The following is a 23017-nucleotide window of genomic DNA, read 5'->3' as shown; positions in this document are numbered from 1 at the left end:
AACACCTCACTGCCATGGCTGGCTAAAGAAAAATCATCATAACCATAACAAGGGGGGAAGCGGGGGAGGGGAGGCGGCGGCGGGGGAAGGGGCGGCGGGGGAAGGAGCGGCGGGGAGCGGCGCAGGCGGCAGCATGAAGAGGAGAGGCGGCCGGGGGGGCAGCATGCGGTCGGTGGTGGGGTTCCTGTCCCAGCGGGGCTTGGAGGGGGACCCCCTGCTCACCCAGGACTTCCAGCGGAGACGCCTGCGGGGCTGCAGGAACCTCTACAAGAAGGACCTCCTGGGCCACTTCGGCTGTGTCAATGCCATTGAATTCTCCAACAATGGAGGCCAGTGGCTGGTCTCAGGTAAAGCGAACGCTCCCCGTCCCTCGCCCCCTCCCGCCACCCCCTCCCCAGAAAGCTGCTTCCTCCTCCTCCTCCTCCTCGGCCGCCTCCCCCGCGGCCCGGGGGGAGGGGAGCCGCGGCGGCGCTCAGAGTCGTTTCTCAAACCCACCGGTACCCGGGAATAATGTTTCCCAAGTAGGGATCTAAAATGGTTGACAGGTTTTAAATTCTACTATTACTGGGGGGGGGGAGCCCTGGACAAAGTTTTTACGAGAGTGTTTCCAGGGCGCCGGGGGTGGGAGCTGGGGGTGCCCCTTTATTTGATGGCTTGCGTGTTTCGCCCCTTAAAAGGGGATTTGATTATTTTGGGGGGGACGACGACGACGAGGAAGGGGAAACAACCCCGCGGCGTGCATTGTGGGCGCCGGGTGACATTTGTCAGCGCCGTGGCCCGGCCCGGCTCAGCAGGGGATGGGCGGGGGTCAGCGGTCGCTGCCGGCGGGCGGGGGTCCCGCTCGGTGTCGGGCGGGGAACCGGATCGGTTTTTTTTGAGGGACCGGTCACTTTGGGACCATCAGCCCCCCCAAACCCCAATCTTATTTTGGGGGAGGGGAGTAGGGTTTTGTTTTGTTCCTCCCCTTCCTCCCCTCGCAGGGCGCGTTTGGGGAGGGGGGGATCATCTTCGTGGAGGATGTTTTTTGGGTTCAAGTTCCCCCTCCCCCCCGTTGCCCGGGGCTGAGGAAGCCATGGGGGGGGGATGCTGTCAGGTAGGAGGGAGGCGAGGGCTTGACATCAGCTGCGACACCGAGGACGGGGAAAGGCTCTGGACCCCCTTCCCCCCAGCCGGGGAGGGGCTGCGGGGCTCGGCGGCCGGCTGCCCGCCCTCTCCCCTCACCCCCCCACCCCAGCAGCGCTTGGCGCAGGTGCCTCTTCCTCCTTCCCCGCCTCCGGGCTCGGAGGGGCGGCGGGGGAAGGAGGCAACTTCAGGCCGGGGCCTGGCCGGGCGCTGCTAGGCCGCGCTCTCCTCGGGCGGCTCTTAGCGACAGGCCGGGCAATCGAGGGCCTATCCCGCCCGCGGCGGGGCACGGCGCGGCGCCCCGAGGGCTCGGGCCTCGGGGGGGCCGCGGCGCCCCGCTCCCGCCGAGCCGGGGGACCCCGCGCCCCGCTGCAAGGGGGCAGAGCCCTTCGGGGCGGCGGGGAGACGGCTGCCAGCCCGGGAGGGGCTGCCCCCGCCGCGCCCGCCCCGGGGGCGGACAGGCCGCGGAGCGCAGTGTCCGTTGCAGGCCGCGGGCGGGGGGCGTCGCGTCCCGGCCCTTGGCGGGGGGGAAAGCGGGCCGGAGGGAGCGGCCCCCCTTCCCCTGCCCTCCGGCGGGCCGGGGCTGTCGACAGCTCCCTCCCCCGGGGCCGGGCTGCGGCGGGGGGGGGGCCCGTTCCCTGTCGTGCGGGGCAACGGCCCCCGGGGGAATTGCAGAGCTCCTTGTCGTCAGGCCGCGGCAGCTTTGTTGAGAGTGGTGTCCCCGCTTGCAAGAGGGTAATGGCCCAGTTACCAGCCAAGGCGTGGAGGAGGGGCGAGAGGGTCTCGGTTTTGCTTGGCCACCCTCTGGTGGGCTGTCAATAGAGACAGGGGCTACTGAGGAAGGCGATGGGGGCACGGCTGAGCGGGCTGCTGTTGCCTTGCCGTGGCGTCTGGGCAGAGGCGGCCTCTGTCACACAAAGGTATCAGTAGTAACTCCAGAAATAACAGGGGGATTCAATAAAAAGTTATTACGGCTGTTCGGTTACCTTTAAGCAAGGGCAGAATAAAAACACCTTATAAACATAGAGTGGAAGCTGATACACTGAGACCTTCCTAAATTTAACTTTCTTACCTGAAGAAACTTACACTTTAAGTCCAGTCATTTCCAGAATAAGTGCCCATGAAGGATCTCAGTGTTACTGTCAGGGATTCTTTTATCTATCTACACATGCAACTTTTGAGATACTCATCCATCTATCTTGCGGGGATATATATATATTTATACATGCACATATATAGGTATATACACGTGTGTGTTGGAAGGGAATGCTGATTCATCTATTCTAAATTTCCCAGATGTGCTAGAGTTGGCATGCTAGTTTGTACTGGTCATTCTCCAGTAGTAAGTAGAGCTGTATATTTCTACTTATAAAGTGCTACAGAGAGCTTAAGTGCATCTGTTGTTGCTTTTTTATTTTCCATAATAAGTGATGGAAACACCATCAGTATTTTCTGTTCTTGCTTGAGAAAGCCTCAGGAGACAATTCAGGTCTTGTCATGTCATTGATGCACTTACCTATGTTGACATCCGTTCTTTAGGTGGAAGCATAAAAAGTTGAGGGCTAGAAGGGAGTTTTAAGAATTAATTTTGTCCAAACTGCCTGAGTCAAGGTAGGTGCAGTGAGAGAATGGAGGCAGATTTCCCATCAAGTGGACATCTAAAGAAGCGTACGTAAAAGAAAGGCTTTCAAACGATGTCCACTTTTTAATTTCCTAACTTCTCATAAAACTACAGAATGTTTAAAGGGGGTAAGCTTTTCCTCCATATGCAGGAGATAAATGGTACTAGAGTTCTACCCTCCTAAATTTCATGAAATGACTAGGAAGCAAGTGAGTGAAAAAAAAAAAAAAGGCAGGGGTGGGAAGAGGATGCTTAAGTTCCATGTGTTAGCAGTGCACAAATATGGGATAATTAAGAACAGACTACCTTAAATCTGACCTTGTATTGATGTCCTGAGAAAATGAAGAGCTCTAATTATGGTAACTGTTTTTAACAAAGTTTTACATTATCTGTGACTGTAAGATCTAGAATACTTTATGTGATACAGCAACAGTAGGCAGGTGCTTTGTTCTTCAGTCAAGAATAAGAAATTAAAAGGTGAAAGATTCATGGATGGTCTGTTAAATTTCATGCCATTATAAGCCCAGGCTTCATTAAAATTACACTCAAACCACTCCTTTTTTTAAGGTCATACTTAATCTTGAAACTCTGAGAAATAGCAAAAGCAGAAAAAAACAGAAGGAGAGCTCAGATGAAAGATAAAGGAAGAGTATAAGCTGCCTCTAGTTTGAAGTTTTCTGAAGCTTCAGAAGTCTTCCAAATGCAGATAAAGCCTTGGAATAGATGGCATGTGGGTCTCTCCTCCCTCAAAATAGTCAGCGTGCTGAGGTATGGATGAGATGTTAGATGCTTCCATCTGCACTTACAGCAGCTAAGAGAGTTGACGGGGATATTGGAGTGTGTGAAAAGGAAGAGTGCAAGCAGTCTTTTCAGTTGTTCAGTCTTGGTTAATATCTATATTCCTAACCTAGAGGGGTCTGCTTCAGCTAATGGACTTGTTAACAACTTAGACCTTGTTTTAGAGCTGGTTTAAGTACAGCTTATACAGTGCATTCATAGTGGCTATACTGATGCCATTTAAATGCTAGCCTGCATCCAGATTTGTGCTGCATTGGCTGGAATGCTTTTCTTGGGTATGTGTCCCGCATTTTTTTTTTTTTTTTTTAATGTATCTCCCAGAAGCAAGTCTGTAAGGCTAATGATTACTGTTTCAGTAAACATTTCAAACTGCTTAAACAGGGTTTGTATTACAGTTCCAGATAGTTTTCCTGTTAGGATTTTGGAGAGCTTCAGTGTAGACAAGCCTCAGCAGGCCTTCTGAAAGCATGTTTGAAACTTTTTCGTATCTTAACTTCTTTAAATCTTGTATTGGAGATTACACATTTAATAGTAATTAATTTGGTTCCTCACCATGTTTTCAAGTAAAAAATTTGAGGTCAACAAGTTGGATTGGGGGCCAGTCTTTAGGCTTTTGCTGTACCTGTGTGGAACTCAACAGTGTCACTTTAGAGAGGGGGAGAAAGAGAGAGAGAGACTAATGTTTTGGGGCAGGAGTGATAGCAGAAGGGACAGGCCTAAGGTCAAGAATTAAAGAAAACTGAGAGAAATGAAAGGAGGAGGTGGATACTCAGGAGAACATGCAATATGACAAGTAGAAAAGACCTATCTGTAGAATGACACAAGGGGAGAGGAAAGCTTAACTTATAAGAAATGTGTAAGTGGGCTGCAATTAGTTAAAACTAGCTGCTGGATGGAGTTGAAAGATTTTATTGGACAAAATGGGTCTTTGCAACATTTCATATACTAGGTGGTGATATTTTTCTCTTAACAGTTTGAGAAACACATGACTGTCCGTGCATGGAAATTATATTTACCATGCAATGATATGCAACTGACTTCTTCCCTCAGATATGCCAAGCATCTCCTTCTGCAATTTAGCTTATTGAGAATCATCTTTACTTAGTCTGTGTAACAGGCTTTCTTTCTCCCATCCTCAAGTTTGGTGGATATGTTTTCCTGTTTGTTTATCTGACTGTCATTTTTCATGCCTGCTATCTTTTACAAACATGAGTATCTTTATCAGAACCTCCCAGCTTTTTTTTTCCCTACTTTAAACTGCACTTGCAAGATAACTTCTGGGAAGTACTGTAATCTGAGGCTTACTTAATCCATGCATATGTTCTTTTTCTCTTGGCTTCTTTTTCCCTTGGCTTCTTTTTCCCTCACCAGATAATGCAAAAATTAATAGCTCTTCTATGATTGTAAATTTGTAGGGATGCAAGAAAGTACTGGAAATTCATCTGTCATTTGGTTGCCATGTAAATCTGAAGGAGCATGAGCCTAAAACAGAGGAATGAGGTGACTTTAGCAAAGGTAGTAGAATATTACTTCTGAAGTAAGGGGATTGTGTATCAAGTATGTTCTAAAGAGTGGCAGTCTTGATCTTAGTCTTTTTGTATCAAGCAGAATTCTGTGTGAGGAGGGATCTTAGCTCCAGTTACTATGTGATGTTTTCATAAATGCTTGAGAAATTATAAAATTTAGAGATGATACCAGGAAAGGCAGCAATAATTTTAGAAGATAGGAGTTGAATTTAAAGTTAATTAATAGACATTACCTGGAAAAAAAATGTCATGTGGTTTGACAGGGACAAGTGCAAACTACAGCATGTAAATAGAAATAGTCAACTCTACCAATACGCTATGGAGACTAGACCATAGTCATGTAAAGAGGATCCAAATGTGATAGTAGATCACAACATAAATATCAGACATGATAAAGCATGTGAAGTAATCCTGCTTTATTTGGTGCTGTTGGGGCCTCAGATGGAGCCCTGTGCTCAGTTTTGGGCACTGTACTTTGAGAAAGGTATGACCAAACTAGAGAAAGTTTAGAAGAGGGTATGAAGAATGATCAGAGGTCGAGAAAAATTAAAGACTGAAAGAAAGGGGTCCACTTGGTCTACAGAAAGAAAAGCTGAGTAGAGATGCAAATCTTAAGATGCATAAAAGTGTTTTTAATTATTATTATATAAAGTTGTTAAACTCTTCTTTGGCCACTGCAAATAGGACAAAGAAATGGTCTTAAATTATAGGAAGAAAGATTTTAGGATGCTGTTTGATCTTATACTTCCACTTCATCCTGTAGTTCATTCACTTATTTTTCCTCTCTGTTGTTTGTAATGTGGCATTTTTAAAGGTTAAAGCTAGTATGATGGAAGCATCTGAACGGGGGGAAGGAATAGGGAGGGAGAGGTTGGTTGTCCAGCAGTTGATTTTCTGTCAGGTCACCTTCTTTTAACCTACTCATCCTCTGGCTGCATCACCACTGAATTCAGTGGGAGGGAAAATAGCAGGAGCACATGGCAAGGGGTAGTGGGATTATATGTAATGTCAAACTGCACCCTTGGGCTAGATATTAGGATAATCTGCCTAATGGCAAGGATAATGAAGCACCAAAATAGGCTGCCTAAGGAGGGTGTGAAATCTACCTTGGTGGTTTTTTAAGAACAAACTAGACACACATCTACTGGGAATAATTCTGACACAGTCTGGCCTTTTGCCCATGGCCAGGGGTCAACTAAGCGATCAACTTCTTGAAATACCATCCAATCAGACTTTCTGTGATTCATGCAACTTCTTGAGTAGAAACAAGCAATAAGATTAATCTTTTATGTTATGATTTAGAAGTCTTGCCCATTTGCCATGTAGGTTCTTCAGTGACTGGACCTGGTATATGGGAGACAAAGAGGAGTAGCAGTCTTGAGCTTTGTCCACAATCAGCAAGGTTGATATACTTTAAAACTGCAGTTTCTAAGTCCTAACTGGTGTGATTTTTGAAGTGCTTCTGTTAGCACACGAGAACTCAAGCATGTTTCATGAGCTACACAGATACTGTTTAGACTAGATTTGCTTTTCGCAAGGGTATCTTCTGGCCCACTTTGAACCATTTTAGGACTAATAAGAACAGCCCTGGACTACAGTTAGACCACTGTTACTGTGAGGTAGACTTTTATTCCAAATTTAATAGTGTATAAATTTAGTGATTACCTATTTAGAAGATAACCAGATCAGGAAACTTTTGGGAAGAACTAGTCCAAAAGCAGGGTGAAACTAGAATGCTTTGGTTTAGGAACGGTGGAGGCAGTGAACTGTTGTGCTGAAATATATGCTATGCTGAGTCATTTGGGACCTGTTCAGTTACCTAGAATAGGTATATTCTACCTATAGTGTTTATGCTACTTAAAAAAAGCCCCCAAACCACCCCCACCCCCCCAAATCCAAAGCCAAAACCCAAAAGAAATAACCTGGGGGGAACAACCCTGTTTGTTTGTTTTTCCCCCCAAATCTTGGGGTATACAGCATGCACAAACCATTCTGAAGCGAGCAAACTGTGAAGACAAGGCATTTTTAATTCTTCAGGGAGGTCCACTTTGAGTCCACAGGAGCTAGAAGATTGTCAAGGGTGAACACAAAGTGTTTGTCTAGTTAAGAATCTTTTTCAGGATAGCTATCCCAAGATCTGAAATGCAAGCTTTCTTTTTAGGTATGTTCTGTTAAATATCTTCTGGGTAGAATTCCTTAATCTTGCCTGTGTCTCATCGACATTAGTCAGAAGGCCCAAAGCATTAACAAAGTCTTCCAGTGACTTGGGGCAGGGAAGAAAGGTGTGTTTGTGTATTTTTCTTTCATGTGTGCTTGTAAAAAACAAAAAGGAATACTGCTCTTCTCTACATCAAGAGTAATATGGGAAGGTGATAAAATTTCCAGCCTCTCTGACCACAAATACTACTTTGGCCTGACTTCTCTTCCTACTGCACTTTGGTTTTGAATGTGGAAGCAGGTTTGACCCATAATGAACACTGAAGTACGTGACTAATTAAATCTTTCAAAATGTGGTTCCTTTTTGAAAATTAACTATAGAATGGCATTGTATGATTCTTAGCTGGGTGACACAAACTTTTACTTTTCAAATTGTCAGTCATGCAGTCCTAAACAGAATCGGCAAAATAAGATGGAAGTGAAGCTATTTCCACCTTGAAGATGTCAAACTTGCTGCTTCTGACACCATGAACTGAAAAATTACAAATTCAACACTTTATGTGGGGCTTCAATTTCTAGAAAATCCACATGTGGAGCCTTGGTGGCTAAGGTATTTTCATATGAGGCCATATATCCAGGTTTTGCAGGTGTGTAGTAAACCTGTTGCTGTTGATATATGCTCTGTATCATGTCAAGAACATACCCTTGCCATACACGTAGTTACTCTCTTTGGAGAGCATTGCAGAGTTATCAGAAGTTTGTGCAGTGGGTCCAGTGCTTTTTGAAAAGCGTTGAGTGGCTTCTGCTTCACATGTTGTAGAATTGGTGTACATGCACAATAAATCCACCATAAATTGAAAGCATTTTAATTAATCTGCATTCACTGATCAGCTGTACAAAATTAATGCTATAGGCCTGGAGTTTCCTGTAATTCTCAGACTTGTAACTTATGTTGCATGATGTGCATGCACTTTGTGTCTGACGAATCGTGCTTCTTTTCTACAGAGTGTAAAAGCTCTCTATATTACATTTTCTTTCCTGTATACCTGTCCACACACATGTGCCTCCCTCCTTTCTTCCCTCTTTTTTCTAAGAGTCAGGTTTTGGTAGTGGAGATTGCATTTGCTGGTTCGCACCTCTCCTGGTTTCAGTCATGTAAGAGTTGACTTTTCTTGGGTATCTTTGCCTGTGACTTAATACTTCTTTTTCTTTTGTATGAGAATGTAGAGACTGGTAAAGTGTCTTTCTGCCACAAATCCTCTGTGACTGGACACATTGGTAAGGCTTTTTCTTTCTGGTGGAACTGGCCTTAAGTCAGAAGTATTTCTGGAATAGTTGAATTGGAGTTAGAAGGGAGCACTCTTCCAGTCCAGTTAACATTATCATTTTATTAAACTTTTCTGTCTCAGTGGGGTATGAGAGGAATAAAACTGAGGCATGAAATATGTGTAGAAGTTCTCAAAGACAAGTATGTGCAAGACAATACATAGATGGAGAAGGGACAGGGTTGCATGAGTGTAGGGAGCATTTAAAAGCTCCTAAACTGTGGAACATGTGCCACCAGCAGCCTGAGAACTCTGTTCACCTTTGTGTAGTGTTGGGCCTCCATAATGATGCCCTTTGTACCAAAGTCTTACGGAGATCTAGGTGTCTGGGAAGAGAGAGACGTTTGGGTTCAGTAGGAAGAGTTGTTTCTAAGCTGGAGGCAGAGGAAGCAGGCACTAAGGTGTAGAAACTTGTAAAAAAGAAGGTAGTGGCAACTTTAACACTGTCAAAGACTTTTCTGCACAGGTTGCAATTTATCCGATTCCTACCATACTGTATGTGTGCTGGAAACCACAGTAACGTTTGTTGTCTTTGGATATCTTCATTGTTTTTGTTTGTATCTGGACTAGGTGGGTGATGGAAATGAGTATGAGTTTGCTGTTAGAGTGAGACACCTAGATGGCTGTGCCATCAGGTAGGAGGATGTGTAGACTTACTGCAGTGGTTTTGCAAATTGGTTTGCTATGGTAACAATTAGCAACAGTATGTTATTATATTTTGCCCTGAAAAGTCTTTTACAGAAGTCTTGAAGGACAGTAAATGTAGTCTGATAGAAGCAATATTGGTGTTCACCAGCCTCCAATGTTGCTTAAATTGTTTGCCAGGTAGTGATAACGTTAAGACCTGGCTGTTGGCAGCTTTGGAAAGTAACCACTTTAAATGTGACAATCACTTCTTGATTTTGACTAACGTGGTCATATGTTTCAGCAGTCATGTATTTCTGTGTATCCTTATTACTAGCTCATGTGCAATCACTAGGGTGCAAATACAACTTTCTCCTATTTCTAGACAGAAAGGAATCTAAGCTCCCATTAGTTTAGTTGGCCATAAATTATTGTGAGTTTTTCTGGACCCATCACATTTGACTCTTATTCCCAGTAGTTATCAAATGCATCACGAATCTTTTTATCATGTGTTCTTGTTTGCTCTGTAAAGTACAAAATCAGGAGGAGGAATACACAATTATTCATGGAGCATGGGTAAGCATAACATGCAGCTGTACTGTCTATCAAAGTGATTGTCATAAAATCTGTTAGGAGACTTAAAGGCTGAGAGACTGTTAACTTAAAGGATGTTTGACATAACTCAGTTCCATGGGAAAACTTCTTAATAGCGTCATATGATGTAAAAAGTTTTAAGAAATCTGATTAACAGTAGTCATGAATTCTGTTTGTGCATTTACCTCTTCTTGAAGTAAACTGCAGACGAATTAATTTCAGTTTCCTTTTGTCTCTGTTTCATGCCTTTTTCCTTTTGGATAGCAGCTCAGAAGGAGCCGAGTTTATGCTTTTGATTGTGCAAAGAAGCAGTAAAATGTTTTAACTGAATTCAGCATGTTTCTAGTGGCACTTTTGACTTGTGATGCCAATTCTCTTTCATTTGTTATTAAAGACAGATACCAAAAATATTTTGAGTCTGACTTCAAAAAGCTTTATTCAGATTTTTACAGGCATTCAAAATTGATATTGAGAGTAGTGTCTAATACAATAGTATCTTGAATTTTTTTCTCTTCATAATAAACAATAGTTTAATGCAATTGAAGCATGAACAGAGTCTAATATTTGTTATATCTGTGTATTTACCAGACAGAGAAGGAGGCACTTAAATATATTTGTGCATAGAGCTCTGAACTGAGAACTGCACCTGGGCAAGCAATTAGAAGCACAGCAAGCTGTAAAGCAAGAGAGTTGAACTTCTTTTTCCCAGTTATTCTCCTTGTCAGGAGTTCACCTTACAAATGTTGGTCTTAACCTTTACAGATCTTGAAGCATGACATAATTGTGCATGCTGAAGACTTCTGAATGCTTCAGTAAAATGTTTTTATGGCTGCATGTCAGTCCTGTAGCCAACCTATGCTATGAAGGCTTTGCAAAGACTGCTAGAGGAGATACAGTTGTTGGTGAAAGGGAGGAAAAAAGCTCCTGTTTTATGAATAACATAAGTGATGCTGGTGACAAGGAGTTGCTGTAGAAGCATTTGGCAACATGCTTATGTTAATTTGGCGTGTAATTCTTCTACAGCTTGCCACAGAATTTTACATACCAGTAAAATTCTGAGTCTCCAGGTTGCTTTAGGTTGTCACTGTGTTGGCAGAACAGCAGCTGTTTAATTCAAACTTTTCCTGCTGATTCCTCTGTTTTCATTAATACTAATTAAATACCTGACTGCATGGCATTTTAATGTAAATGCGTGTCTATATATCCAAACCCTTGCGAGGTATAATTTTTTAATGCTAATTAGGGTTTCGGCAAAGCCTTTTATGAATAACTGTAGATTTAAATAACTTGTCTGTCATCAATTTACACATGGCTCAGGCAGTAATGCCCATTTCCTTTCTGTCTTTTAGGAGGGGATGACCGCCGGGTCTTACTTTGGCATATGGAAGAAGCCATCCACTCAAGAGTCAAACCAGTTCAGCTGAAAGGGGAGCATCACTCTAATATCTTCTGCCTAGCTTTCAACAGTGGCAATACAAAAGTGTTCTCTGGAGGTAAGGAAGGAAGAGCACCCTGATTTCACAGGAGTTTGCACTGTGAATGCCTTAGAGTAGAAGCCATGAGCAAGATCCTGCCACACAGGAAAGGTCTTTTCCCAGTCCCTTAAGGATCTGGAAGGTGTCCTTAATCAGCAGCTGAAGGTTCTTTGGGAACAAGGAAATCTTTAGGTAGCACAACATTTTCAATTTTGTCATGCTTTTCTGTTCCCAAACCCTGGTGTAAGTGCATCATGTCTTGAGCTGTCAGGAGAATCCTGGGTCCAATCTGCCCCCACTTGTGCCACAGACTGTGGAACATGGTCTGTGTTATTCCCTCTTAGCTGTACTGAGAGCAAACCCTGCATCCTCTTTGGCATTCAAGCCTGATGCTTGAAAATCTGTGCTGCTCCTAGGTGATTTTAATGCACCCTTAGATGGCTAATGAAGGGCTATTGCCATCTATTGGTGGATCACTTTGTCTCAGACCTCATTCCTCACTAGATAAGTGTCTTCCTTTTAGAACTGCTGGCAATTGGGCTCTAACTGGCCTTGATATTCTTCATCTTTTTTAATATGAATCCACTTTTTAACAGAAAGTTTAATTCAGTCTGAAAACTAACATAAGGAGAGTGGACAGGTACTTGTTCTGGGGTAATAATCCCTAGAATTTAGGTTCATTTCACCACTTGATTTTTTTGAAGTATTGAGGTAGGGAGGAAAATTGAATTGAGAAGAAAAAGGTGCAAGACTATCAAAATGCAGTCAGTGTCATTTTCTGCTGTACTTAATTTCCTCTATCTGACATGATAATAGAATGGACAAGAATTTGTATCTTTCATCAGTATGTCCGTTAACATACAGCTAGACTTCTTTTAGGATATTGTGAGACTACTTTGTCAGAGCCCTTCATTACCTTTTTGAACCAAGATTTGTGAACAGCAAATAAGTGCTATAAATTGATTCTAAGCGCATGTGAATGGCGGAAGCTTCCCATCCTTCAACACTGTTAAAACTATAACATCCCTTAAGAAAAAAAAAAAGGCATGACAAAGCTTAAGATAGTGTCAAATTTTAAGGATGAAATGATTCAGATATACTTCTCAAGTGGAGAAAACCCCAAAAATGTCGAATAGTGATGCCTATCTTCTGATTTTGGGGACTGCTGTTTGTTTCATGAGAAAGACAGCAGTCTACACTGTCTTCAAGTAAACGTATCTTCATGAGTGATTCCAATGACATTTTGGGCTGGAGTCTGTTTTACTTAAGTTTGAATTCAGACAAATGGAGCCTTATATGAATATTCAAGGAATGAACTGTGCCAAATCTTGCTGGAGCAGCTGTAATGGTATTTTCTCATTTCCAACTCAACCCTTTGTCCATTGGGGCCTGCTGTCAGAGGCTACTGTTTTCACAGGAGAGCAGCAGAGTAGTTTGACTGTACCTTGCCACTGCAGTTAACACCTTCAGTTAAAGATGTACATCACTGATTATGGTGGATTTTTGCTAAGATGCCAGGTTAGATGAGCTGTGACAGCTGACGCACAGACAAACTGGCCGTTCTCATTTCTTTTTCCTCCTCCAGTTTGCATAAACACACTGTGCCTCTGCCAGAAATTATTTCCATTGGAGGAGTCAGGAACTCTTTCAGCTGCTCCACCAAGATTCACAGAGCTCATCTGCAAGGGCTGTGAGTCTGACTCTTGGATCCCTTGTAAAGAGTCATTTTGCTGCATGGCCTAGATGTACCATCTGTTTTATGTGTGTCGGTAAAATGGGGCTAACTATATTTATTCACTCAACAATGCTCTGGGAGATTCTTAAAAGGTCTGAAAGAATTGTGGATCCTAAGATCTATTGGTCGTCACCCTCCCCAGTATGGAGGGGTTGGAGTTGTATTCAAATCATGGAAGTTGAAATATTTCAAAAAAACCCTAAAAATTAGAGTATGGAAACAAGAACAAGGTGCACAGGACTCAATTCATTCTTTAAATAAAGCTGCCAATGACTCATGACTTAGGATCTGACAACCTTTCCCTAAAGCAGCTCTTGATAGCAGACGAGAAAGGATTTTCCACTTCAGTACAAACTGGATTGCATCCAAGGAATTTCAAAGCTCTTTGCTTTGAAGGAGTGCATGCGTAGCAAGCACCACATGTAGCCATTGCAAAAATGGAAGGCAGGAACTGAGTGGACAGTGTTTCGCATGTAATCTCTGGAGAAAAAAAACTGTCTCAAGATAGCAAAGAAGTTCCCATCCCTGAAGAATACTGTTGTCCTTCCTTGTCCACATGCACTGAGAGTAGAGCAGCATTTGAAATGAAAGATCCCCTCTTAGTAAACTGCATGGACTGTTTTTTTGCATTTAGTGTTAGGTATATGAAAAGCTGAAATAAACCTACAGGGAACTGAATTTGTTTCTGTAGGGACCTGATGTGACAGATACGGGACTTAGACCACCTTAACTGTGCTCCTCTGTATGTGCTCTGCAGTATTTCATCCTCACAGGTGTAATTGAAGGGAATGGTAGATACTTCTTGTCTTTCTGACCATTGTAACTGCAGTTATCAAAACAAGAGAGATTATAAATGGGAGGGTTGCATATACAATTACAACCGAGTTATTCTCAATGAAGAATGAACTCTCCTGTGTTAAATAAAACACTAAGTGGGAACCCTACTGGGCTGAACAGCAGTGACATTTTGTGCAGGGATGAATCCTTACCAGAAGCAATCAAGCAGTTTGTGGTTAGATTTTTATCACCACCTTCTCCTCTCACACATGAAACAAGAGAGAAGCAGTGGTTATTCCACACACCCCCTCCTTTCATTCTTTCTTTCCCATTTTGGAGCTTGTGATGGAAGGGAAGGCTGATCCCATGATGACTAGAGGCCTGAAGCCAGGCATCTAGAATGATTCTCATGTTCATACTGTATGGAGAGTGAGGTGCAGGAGTGTCTGCTGGAGGAAATTTTGTCACTGGGGAAACTAGGCTACATTATTCACTGGTGAAATACATAGGCATTAGAATAGTTTTACTGGGTATAAACCTTGCCTGTAATGTATAATGGGCAGTTTCCATTGCAGTTAATGATCAAAGGACACTTACACATAAGTGAACTTGTTTATTGTACCACGGAAAAGATGAGCTACTGCAGTAATCTAAGGCTGGCCCGATTTAACTAGGTGCCTGTGCAAAGAGCAAGTGGATGTAGAAAAATCTCACACCTCATTAGTCAAAGAGAAACTTTCTCATATTTCTTCTGTTGGGACAGAATACAAATTGAAATGTGTATGGGATAAATGAAAACTGAGTCAGCCGAACACTTAAGAATCATAACATGAAATCTTGCTCCTTCTGAACCTCTGGCTTTGGTGTACATTAGGAAAGCTTCACAACTTGATATTGCAACTCCAAAGACATACTGAGCATAAAAATGTGACACTGGGCTTTCTGTTTTTTTCTTCTGAATTAAGTATAAATGTGTGTCTCCCTAAATATTTCTAAAGAGGAGTTGCCAAATTAGATGAATTAATATTCAGTGCAAAGACTAAAAACAAAATACTCTGTTGCTATAGCTTGAAAAACACTGCATGAGCCAGTGGAATGACTTTGTAGCTGTGACCCTCTTAGTCTGCATGCATGTGCTTAGTTTCCATTGTATTCAATGGATGTGATCAAAGAAAAGTGACATGATTGTCTGGTTACTTGGTTTGTTTTTTGTTAATGCAAAAGAAATGACACTGGATGTCATGTTTGTGCCTTCTCAATGGTTGCAAACCCCTGAACGCTGACAGTGTGAACTGGTGGAATTTGAGCTGGGAGCCCAGTGCATTTTGCTTGTGGCATCTCTTTTCACCTTCCATTATCTTTTTATGGAGCATCCTCTGAGCAGGAAGAAAGGTGTATTCACATGAGAGTTTAAGGTGTTCTGCTGCTTCATATAATAGTCTTCTCTTTACTGCAAATGTCCCAAAACTCAAGCTGAAACTGAACAAAGAATGATCAGTAATGCAGTTAAGTAGAATTACTTGTTGAGCAGTAGCAGATGGAATGGATTGGTGCATTTGATCATGTCTGGAAATGTCACACGAAGCCTTTCACATAACTGAGCAGAGGGCTGACCACTTGGCAACTGAACTGGTCTTCTCTCTGCTTCAGTTTTGGTTTTGAAATAGAAAATAAAAAAAAAATTATTGTTTTCTATTTTTTTTCACTCTAATGCTTTTTAACCACTGGAACATGATGTTAAGTGTTTATATTTCTCTTTATAGGCAATGATGAGCAAGTTATACTCCATGATGTTGAAAGGTAAATAACACAGTTTGTGTTTCCACTGCTTCAAGAGCTCCCCTAATGTCAACTCACTGGGGGCACTTTCTGTTTTAAATGAATGGTCTGGGAGAAGATCACAGTGTTTTAATCCTGAAACATGCTTTTTATTTATCTAAATTCATATCTGGAATGAAGTATTTCCCATCACCCCATTTTTTGCAGCACTTGGGTTCTGCATCGTTTTAACCTTCAGAAAGAGAATGGTTATTAAATACATATGCTTTCCAGCAGGCAGTTTAGTAGGTTCTGAGTGGATTCAGAGCCAGATTATTCTGGCACAGGTACAAGTATTGTGACACATACGGGTTTTTTGTTTTGTTTTTCAAAACACTCACCTGACTTGTATTTAAGATAGGTAGTGCTTGGCCTACCTACTTACCTTTTAAAACTTTGGGTGCAGGTGCTTTTTACCAAAACTGCAAAGCAGTTGGGAATTGGGTTTTGTTGTGCTACATCAAGATTAGGCTGTTAGTCAAAGTATAGTTAATACAGTAGTGGTAATGTATGAGATTGGAGTTCTCTAGATGTCATGTCTTTTGAGCTTACTGATTTGAAGTAGAAAAACTATAAAGTTAAAATTTTGGTCTGTACTAATAACTTCTACAGATTTAAGTAATGACCATTTAAATAACATGAACTCAAGAAAATCAAGTGTAAAGAAAAAACAGGAAGAGATATATGTAAGAACAGAGAAATATAAAACCTTAAATCTTTTTGAGTTGCCTGAATCCTGGTTAACACAGTTTGGACATACTTCTTGCTAGGTTTGTCCAAAGCCTTTTGCATTGAACTGATCAGTGTACATCTGCCTTCCATCATACCTTATATCTACTTCTTGTATAAATCTTACATGAGAGCTGGGCAAAAGTAACTTTGTCTTACTCTTCTAGTTCTTTTTTTTGGAGGGGGGATGGGTATTAAAGAATGAATTTCTGTCTTTTTTTCCTTTTTACATTAAGTAGTAAAAATTTAGTCCTCAGGTCCCAAGACCTCTTTCCCTTTCCCATTACCTCCTCCCAAGCTTAGTCTAATACAACATGATTTCCATAGCATTTTGCAGTATCTGGAGTTTTTAATGTGTGGGGTTTGGTCTGAGGCTTTTTTTTCCGTCATAGCATGGTATCTTGGTCACTCTACATGGACTTTTGGGGTTTTTTTTCCTCTCATTAAACACAAGGGTCTTCTTATGTAATTACATAAACCTTGTCAAGTATTACTAGGTAGATAAAGCAGTAAATACTTTGCTTTTTAAAACAACAGCAAAAGAAAGAGAAATGATAATATTGTGTGTGTCTCTTCCAGCACTGAGACCTTGGATGTATTTGCCCATGAAGATGCAGTGTACGGCCTTTCAGTGAGCCCAGTAAATGACAACATCTTTGCCAGTTCATCAGATGATGGCCGGGTTCTTATTTGGGACATCCGAGAGTCTTCCCATGGAGGTAAGATCTGTAATGGGGAAGATCATTGATTTAGGAAGAATTTGGGCAAAGCAGGGAAGGGAAACGTTATGTTTATCTGGACAATCAAGATAGGGAGTGTTGGAGAAGGGTGAAAGTGAGGCATAATTCTTGTGGCCAGTGATAGACAAGCCCTGGTCATTACAGTTCAGTGTTACTGTCTTAAATGACTTCATAAAGTGCCAGCATATAGTGCAACATAGCATAGAACTTGGTATGAATAGGTTTTAACCTGAGCAAAGAAGCAGTGGAGGACGTGTTTCCTCAATAAAAATATCTTGCTAAACTTGAAATCAGTTAGGAATGTGGATTTTTTTGTTTTTGTTTTTGTCTATAGCCTGGAATAAAAAAAATTTGGATGTTTAGAAAGCTGTTACTTAGATTTGAATAATTTTCCAAAGCTGTTTATATGCTTCCATGTGACACTGAGAATTGTTCTTATGCATAATGTTTCCTGGTTGTATAGAAACTTAGAGCCCTTATGTGATAACAGTGAAGTTGAATTATTATTTCAATCTTTGTTTTCTAAACCAGAACTGAATACTGTTGATTTATGTAACAAACCTGCAGCTTCTCAAAACACCACAATCTCTGTTTTTACAGCTGCAGTTTTAATGCTGAAGAATCTCAGTTTAGAACTCTAGTTACATAAATTTGGAGAGGAATACTTTAGTAATTGAATTTCAGTATATGAATACTTAAGTTATACTCAGTAAATGAAGCTGTGAGTTTATGCCATCCTAGAGGACACAAAGCTGAGAATTTAAAACTGAGCAATCTGCAGGAGTACAGAATCTGGTTCCCTTCCTTCATAACTAAAATAAACTTTCATCTTTTTTTGTAAGCTGATTAAATGCGATTGCCTCAACTCACCGTTTGTACTGGTCTTACAGGAAAGTGGTTTATGGCAGTGAAATCCAGATTATGTATTTTGTGGCAATTTGTACACATTTGGTTTTGGGTCAAAGTTGCTGTTTAACTGAATTAGCTTTTTCCATACCTAGTGAATTTGATAACTTTTATAGACTGTGATTCTGTCCCATTTTGACTAGGAAAGCTGAAACAGGACATACTTTATAGTCTCATAGGAGTCTTTTAGAGCCACTAGTGTCACAAGGGCTTTATTGAACATGAACCAGAATTAGGTCTTTCTTGATAAGCCCAACCAGAATACTCAGAGTAGATTGCTTATTGATGCCCTCCCTACCCCAGGCATACTGCCTTTGTTTAAATAAAAAATATACTAGCACTGCATTCAGTTTTCAGTAGTCCGATTCTTACTGTGAATTCTGGTTCTCCTGTGCAATTGGGATACCCCTTATCTCTTTTCCATCTGGTAATTTTATTAAAACATTCTGAAGAACAGTGCACGCAGTATATGTATATTGCAGACTTTAATAAAAATATCTATAATGTCTCTTCTTTGTCTTGGAGGAACTCATTAATAACCTCCCTCTTGCTCAGAAGTCCCTTACTAGCACAGTGAACTGTTGTCTTCCCTTCAGCCAGTTTCTTAACCCATGCAACTCCCTTTGCTAATCCCAACTGCCTATAGTTAGCTATAGCTTGATAGTATACCACATGTGAATTTAGTCCTCATGAGATCTACCACTTTTCCCCTGTATAAAAGGTCAGTTACTTTATCAAAGAAAGAGATCAAATTAGTCTTGATGTGACTAATTTACCTTTGGTAAACCCAAGTGTCACTTCATCCCTATTTTTCTGTTTTCATAATATCCAAGTGATGAGACCAGACACTTGAATATGGCTTCCAAATTAGAAATGGTGAAATGCTCCTTTATTGCCTTCTCCTGAACTCTACACCATAGAGATCTGTCTCTGTTAGGAGAACTACCTGTTGCTGACAGTGGATGTCAACATTTGGTAGGACTAGATGCTTAAATGCATCTGTATGAAGCTGCTCAGTATCATAAGCTAATGTCCAATCTGATCTGAGTTTCTGAAATTGTATGAAATGAGGTTTGTCCTTTTTTGTTTTGGTTAAACATTGCTACTGCTTTTATTGTTGCTGAGACTTTGAATAAGAAGGCTGCACTAGTGAAAATGGTGTGAAGACATGTTGGCTGCAGTACGTCTGGGGCTTTTTTGGAGTAGTGTCTTAGATTCTCTGAATTTTAAATAAAGGGCATTTGCATGCTTATATAGGAGTCCTGAGTCAGCATTTATATGTGAGCCCTGCCAATGTTTACTACAATATAATGCTTGTCACTGGGTTAATCCCCTTGTCTGCAATGGTATTTTCATGGGAATAGGCACTACGCCTGCTAGCGTGAGTATAGTTAGTTACCCTGAGTGGCCAGCTCATTAAAATGTTGCAAATAACCTCTAGTTTAAAATAGTGCATTAAAAGGAGCTAGAAAAGGAGTTTCATTCCCCTTCTGTTTCTCCCTGTCTTTCACTGCTGAGTGATTTATGCAGTATTTTTTATAAATGCACTTTTAATTTTTGTTTGAGGTGGTGTTGAGCTTCTCCCTTGAGAAACATTTTCATACTCCAGTGTATAAGAGCCTCAATTGTGAATGAGCATAAAGAAAAATAAAAAAGTAATCCCCCTACTTTTAATTAAAGTGACTTAGTGCCTCATTAGTTTAGCTGCTGTAATCTCTCTTTGACAGGCTGAAAGGCAACTTTTGGTATCTTAGAAGAAAACTGTGGTACCAGGCCAGGCTATTTATAATAAAGGTGTGAAGGAAACCACCAGTAATTAGTGACAATGATTTGACTAAACAAATGTACACAAAAGTTTATTTTAAAAAACAATTCCTTTATTTGGCAATCTGATGTTGTTTGTCTTTTCACTCAGCTAATGCAGGCCATTGCTTCTCAGTGGGGGCTGCCATTTTAATAACACAGCCTTTTATGTCCCAGCGGGGATCTGATTTGATGATGCAAATATAGAAGGTCAGTTTTGGTGTTAAACCTTATTTGGAGCTGCTGGCAGACCAACAACAATCCCTAAAGCCTTTGGGCAGGCTGGCAGAACTAAAGTTTGTTCCTGTTCTTCCCTTTACCTCTGCCTCCTATGACAATTAATAGCACCAAGGAGCTTCAGCCATGGTCAGAGACCTTTGTTTTGATCACTGCTAAATGAACACTAAAAAGGAAAGTCCTTGTGTCAAAAAGCTTGTAATAGAGCATAAAAGGAGGATACAGATGGGGCAGGACAAGTAACCATTAATTCTGTCTCAGTTGCTTGATGGGCAGTAGTTTCAGAAGATATTGAGAATTTGGGAGGGTTGTCTGTTTAACCACATTTTATATGTCTTAATGAGGGATACGAGGAAAGAAAATGAAGTACCTTTGGAGGTGCTTGTGGGTCTAAAGGTGCCTGCACACAGTGGCTCAAATAAGGGCAGTAACAGAGTCTCCCGAGCATGTGAGCAACACAGTGGTTGCATTAAAGCAAACAGTGAATGGAAAAGTCTGGCATAATCCCTGGCTCAAAATAGGCATTGATTCTGATTTCTTAGTTGAGTGAAAGAGTGGCAGCATGCCACAAAAGATACACACAACAAAGAGAATTAGACTGTGCCTAAAGCCATAAAGCTAGCAGAAAGATACAGAGAAGGACGACAAAGTCAAGGCTTTTTCCCACTCTTCATGGAGACAGCATTTTGATGGAATGAATAGGGCAGAGTAGCAGGCCAAACACAGTCTCGTTACGCTAATCAAGATGAGAGGGAAAGAGTCTGGATGAGCATGTTTTTAACTCTGTGTGTGAACAGCAAAAGCCAACTGTTAACATTTTTTATACAAGAGGAACACCCTTCTTGTCTGCTTGTACAGCACTTAGGTGGCAGCCCTCTTTTCCCCAGGGTTGGCAGCTTGCTTGGAGCTGAGTTCCATACAAACTTATTTCACTTTTTGTAATACTATTCTCCCATATAAGTAGTAGTAATTGTTGCTACATTTACAGTTTGGGTGATCATCAATGGCTGTGGAAGCTTCCAGGCATATATTGCTAGGAAGCTTTCAGAAGCCCCCCCCCCCCCCCCCAATGTATAGTGCTTATTAGATGACCGTTTGGTCATGAACCTTAAGAAGATTGAAATACTTGATCTTTGAGTGGCTAGTTTTAAACTCTGGTAACCTTCCATAAGCAAAATTGTGTCTTGAAATCCAGTATATGTCCTTTTCCATATTTAGACAAAGTTAATGTACATGTGGGTGGATTTTAAAACCTTAGGTTTTATATTGCTTTGGATGTGTCATCTTGAGAAATGGTTTGAACATGTCTCCACATCTTCAGATCTTGTTATGCTGTTTCCTTATTAAGCTGCCAAACTCATTGCATCAAACAGTTGTGTGCGTTGTTTGTTCTTATGTCTGAAATCTCAACTTTTTCAACAGAGCCCTTCTGCTTGGCACACTACCCATCAGCCTTTCACAGTGTGATGTTTAATCCAGTAGAACCCAGATTACTGGCTACTGCCAACTCTAAGGAAGGTGTGGGACTCTGGGATATTCGTAAACCTCAGAGGTATGATCTGGCTGTCCTTGTCTTATGCTGTGCTATTTCTTTCCCATGAGAGCTGATGGCATGCCACTCTCTTTTTTTTTTTTTTTTTTTTAAGTCAGAACATACGATGGGAAGAAAAGATGCAGAACAAAGTTAACAGCAATGTTAGTAATGCTGAATTAAATTATTTTTCATAATTAATGTTCTTCTTCATACATACAATCTAATTTGTTTTAAAATGGGGCTAAATCTTCAATGTTAAGGTAAGTGATTTTTTGGAAGCCTGCCTGGCCTTACCACTGCAGATTAACTCGGATTGTTGCGTCAAGTTCTCATCATTATATTTAGCACTGGCTTGCTAATACTGGAAGAAGCTGTGGTGGGCACTGCTTGGTTTACAGTTTGTTTTTTCTGCCCAGCTCAGTTTTCAGTGGCTGACTAGAGATTGTGGTCAAGGCAGCTTTTTACTTAGCACTTAAGAGTTTTATATGACTTCCTGGATAATACAGACACCTGGATAATCAGTTTGGCTGCATAATATGCTTCCAGATTTGCATAGAACTTTAAACAAATGAAAAGAAGAGAATAAGTTTGCAGCATGAAGTGCGGTTAGACTGGCTTCTAAAGTGGACGTGTGCAATGTCTGATACCGGAGTTTGGCATGCATGAGAGATTAAGCTTCTGTTGAAGTCTTTTTCAGTCTTTCAGATTTTGAAAGTAATTACCCTTTTTTATCATAATAATCAGAAAAAAATTTGAGTACCTCAAGTAAATGTTTCTCCCCTGCAACTTTTATGTTTACATGTCCAGTTACAAGTGTAAACACAGAAAGGATAATTTTAAAAAGGTGAAAAGAGGGGAAAACAGGTAGTACTTGTTTTACAGAGCAGTAGCCTCAGCTATTTAAAACCTTCTGTAGCATATACTTGACTCTCCCCTTATTGATGAATTTCTTGGCATGTCTAGAAGTGCATATCACTAAAAATTCTTCTTGGGTTTGTACTGTAGAGACAGAAAAAGAAATCTCATATGAAGTTAGTTATAACTGGCTTTAAAAAAATTCTGAAATGTTTAGACATCCATTACAATAGCAACTAAATTATGGTTTCAGGAGGGTTTATTATTCCTAAATTGTAAACATTAATGGTTTGAACTGTTCTTTATTTTTAAGCTTGAATCAGAATTGGTTTGCTGATGCTGGTGGCTCTAGAGCTTGCTCATGTTTGTAAAGTTTGCCAGAGCCCTTGTTGGCAGCTGTTGTACAGTCTGCTGTTAAATTTAGGTTTGATAAAATTTAACTGGGAGGGGGTTAGGAAGTGGTGTAAGCTGTCTTCTCTTATCCCTGTCAAACTCTTTATGTCTAGGTCTTAGTTTGATGTTAGAAAGTTACTTACTAACTTCAGCATTTACTGGATAGAGGGAGAGAAATATAAGAAGTTAGGATTATTTTGCTCTTAGAAAACATGTTTCTTGTTTTTTTTCCCCATAAAATTTCTGTC

At 41.2% G+C, this 23017-nt stretch overlaps 1 protein-coding gene across 3 annotated transcripts in view; it reads left to right on the top strand.

The window, feature by feature from the left end:
- The first annotated feature begins 87 nt into the window (after window positions 1-87).
- DCAF5 (DDB1 and CUL4 associated factor 5) overlaps window positions 88-23017 on the top strand; it is a 75927-nt gene continuing 52997 nt past the window's right edge. The window contains exons 1-5 of one of the 3 annotated variants that reach the window (XM_069784204.1): window positions 88-347; window positions 11117-11260; window positions 15518-15554; window positions 16881-17020; window positions 21410-21539. In XM_069784204.1, the coding sequence (XP_069640305.1) occupies window positions 134-347; window positions 11117-11260; window positions 15518-15554; window positions 16881-17020; window positions 21410-21539 (665 nt within the window). In that variant the 5' untranslated portion in view covers window positions 88-133. Of the gene's footprint in view, window positions 348-448; window positions 522-9591; window positions 9750-11116; window positions 11261-15517; window positions 15555-16880; window positions 17021-21409; window positions 21540-23017 lie in introns of those variants that run through there. The other 2 variants (XM_069784206.1, XM_069784205.1) reach the window with 2 other exon arrangements.

Source organism: Haliaeetus albicilla, chromosome 5 (genome assembly GCF_947461875.1).
Source record: "Haliaeetus albicilla chromosome 5, bHalAlb1.1, whole genome shotgun sequence".
NCBI classification, from domain to species: domain Eukaryota; kingdom Metazoa; phylum Chordata; class Aves; order Accipitriformes; family Accipitridae; genus Haliaeetus; species Haliaeetus albicilla.
This window is presented reverse-complemented; position numbering and strand designations above follow the sequence as displayed.